A 3,098-nucleotide genomic window follows, 5' to 3' on the forward strand; every position below is an offset into this window, starting at 1 on the left:
TCAAATTATTATTTATATTTGTTGGGTTGTCTTTTATTAAAATAATTTTGACAACTTTTCATTGTGATATAATTTTATAATAAAAATTTTATTAATTTTTAATGTGTTGTATTCCTAACTTAAGGTTGTAAAAAAATATGTCTTAAGTTAATGAACCATTAAATATTTATATTAAAATATAAATAATTAAGTTTATAAAACAATAATTTAAATTATATATCAAAATATAAATAATTAAATTTATAAAAATAATAATTTAATATATATATCAAAATATAAATAATTTAGTTTATATAAATAATAATTTAAATATATATATCTATATATATATAATAAATTTGAAATGTAAAAAAAAAAAAAAAAAAAAAAAATGAGTTTGAATAGTAAACTAGGTTAGTTTGGGAATAAATGAACAAACTAGGTTAGTTTGGGAAAGTGAACGCCAAACAGGTTAGTTTGGGAAACTATTCTGTAATTACTCTATTTTGTTTCTCTCTCTTCTGCAATTTTTTTTTGTCAGACTTTCGGTTTTCTCTTTTTCCTTTTTTTCTTATCATCTCTTTCCTTTGATCGGTGTTTCTATTATATATACAACTTCTCTCCCCTTGTGATAAAATTACACAGAACTAAGCAAAAGAAATATATAGAGAGAGAAAAAAACCAGAGTCATGAACAGCAAGAATTCATCATCTTCTTCTTCCTTTACTACTGATCTATTCGGTTCAATAAATCCCTCTGCTTCTTCATCTTCAGGGATTTTTGATGCAATTTTCGCCCCTTCTTCTTCAAAGGTACTTTCTTTCTTCAAATCTCTAATACCCACAAATGGGTTTTCTGCATTTTTAATGTTTAAGTTGAAGGGTGGGTGCATGTCTTCATTTCAAAAAATGAAGAAATCTAAGTTATCTCAAATGGGTATTTCAGGTTCTTGGAAGGGATTTCCTGTTGTCGTCGGGTAAAACAGAACAGAAAGAAGGAAAACTGACCGGAAAAACCGGCAGTGATTCAGGTCGGTTACTGATAAATGTTTTTTATTTATTTGTTTTTGTTAATGAGAGAGACATATTCTGTAAAATATTGGTTTGTTCTTTTACAGACATAACTGGACAGAAGATTCATGTGCCTTTAAATGAAGATGGGACTCCTCTTTATGGTGAAAAAGTGCATCCATGCCATTACAGTTCATCCATTTATTATGGAGGCCAGGATTTCTATTCAAACCCTAAAAGTAACCAGTCTTCTTCTTCTTCTGTTTACTCCTCCTCAACCGTTAGTAATCTCTCCTCTTCCTCAATTCTCTGTTTTTTCATTTCTCAACAATTTTTCTGATCATAAAAATGTCATTCCTTTGATTAGTTCTGTAAGAAGGAAGGAGAAGATGATTCCAACAGTGTTTCCAGAGGCAATTGGTGGCAAGGTAAACCCTTTTCCTTCTTTGATTGAAATTATTCATGGATCTGAAAATGAATTCAGAAATTAGGGTTTAATATCTTCATTTGTTAATAATGCAGGTTCTCTTTATTACTAGAAGCATAAAGAGTCTTAGGGTTTGAACAGATATCTTGACCTCCATAATAAATGGATGAACTGTAATGGCATGGATGCAATAATATATTAAAATATTACATATGTTCTTGACCTCCATATTATTGCTTTTTAAGTCTTTTGAATATGCTCTGTTTCTTCTTTATTTTGTTTTAATGCAATTTCAATCCAGTTATCATCCTATCCTATGTATATGTTTATGTCTGTTAATACACTTAATCGCAAGTTTTATTTTAACAATTAAAGTCTGTTTTAAATTGTACTGAAAAATTGATTAGAGTTAAAACCTTTGTAGTTAGTTATTTTTTTTTTAATTTTCAACCCTCATTCTATTTTTCAGCTTATTGATTTCGATCTTTTAGTTGAATTTTTGATCAAGATCAAAATTAAAACGATAATATAATATATTTTTTCCATCAATCATATACTTCAAATTCAATACAACCGGTTATAAATGAATAGATATAAATGCATTATTTAAGCTAGTTATTTAAGCGGTTAAATAAATTAGACATTCAACAATCATAAATGAACAACCATTTAGAAATTTAATTGAGTTCATTCCTTTATCTAAAGAAAAATATAAATAGTAGACAATTTTTCTAAGATATTTGAAAGTAAATTATTGGATTCTAATAGTTATAAAGACTGACTCTCAAATGAAAATAATGAATTAGTTATCTTCCAATATGAGTTATTGGATTAACACTAAAATTAAAATAATTTGAATTAGTTATTTCTTATAATTTTTTCTTAACTTTGTATAAACTGTCTAAATAAGAAAATAAGAAAAACGAACAACTCGAACAAATATTAAGACGAAAAAATAATACTAAAACACTAATCAACGTCTAAGTAAATCGTCGCGATTGGCCATTCGGTGCGAGGTGTCATTTTGCTATTGGGAGTGAGGAGTTGTTCCAAACAAGACTTGACTAATGAATAAGACTAGAGAAGAGACATTAATCTTTAGAAAACAACTGATGTTGTTGTTGTTGAGTAACGGGTGGGAGTCTTTTTCTTCTTTTTTTTGTTCTTATTTTGACCGATTTTCTATCAAATTTATAATGGTCGGTAGTAAACTGGTAGAGGAGTTACCAAAGGGATAAGATTTTATCCTAAACATGACAACAACAAATATAGTATTACGTCTAAGACCAACAAACCCCAAAATTGAAAATTAAATTAAAAGCAGGACACATATATAAAGTGAACAATATCCACCATTTGTATAATTGCATTGCACATGATTTCTTCATCATTAAAAGGTTTTTGTCTATTTTTATTTATGTACAATCATATATCTATAATTCATATATATATATAACAAAATACCCAAAATGACCCTGTTCATAAAAATGCTCTTGGATTGGTTCCGGTCACTGTCCAGTTCGAAGGCTACTTCGGCACGAACAAAATATAATGTTTCGATTAGATGCACCTCAGATAAGTTATTATGAACAAGCAAAAGTATGGTTAATCGACTTTAACGGATTAAAAGAAGTCTAATATGCCTTTATAAAAAGATATTGAAGCATAATTATATGGAAAAT

The 3,098-nt window shown here is 27.8% G+C and overlaps 1 protein-coding gene across 1 annotated transcript; it reads left to right on the forward strand.

Annotated features, from left to right (window-relative positions):
- Positions 1 to 549: 549 nt before the first annotated feature.
- On the forward strand, positions 550 to 1,763 carry LOC124940764. The gene is made up of 5 exons (XM_047481303.1): positions 550 to 791; positions 925 to 1,009; positions 1,097 to 1,269; positions 1,357 to 1,417; positions 1,512 to 1,763. Exons 1-5 carry the CDS (start codon positions 669 to 671, stop codon positions 1,526 to 1,528), a joined length of 459 nt encoding a protein of 152 aa, XP_047337259.1. The 5' UTR covers positions 550 to 668; the 3' UTR covers positions 1,529 to 1,763.
- Positions 1,764 to 3,098: the final 1,335 nt, after the last annotated feature.

The sequence above is a fragment of the Impatiens glandulifera genome, chromosome 5 (genome assembly GCF_907164915.1).
Source record: "Impatiens glandulifera chromosome 5, dImpGla2.1, whole genome shotgun sequence".
Classification (NCBI taxonomy): domain Eukaryota; kingdom Viridiplantae; phylum Streptophyta; class Magnoliopsida; order Ericales; family Balsaminaceae; genus Impatiens; species Impatiens glandulifera.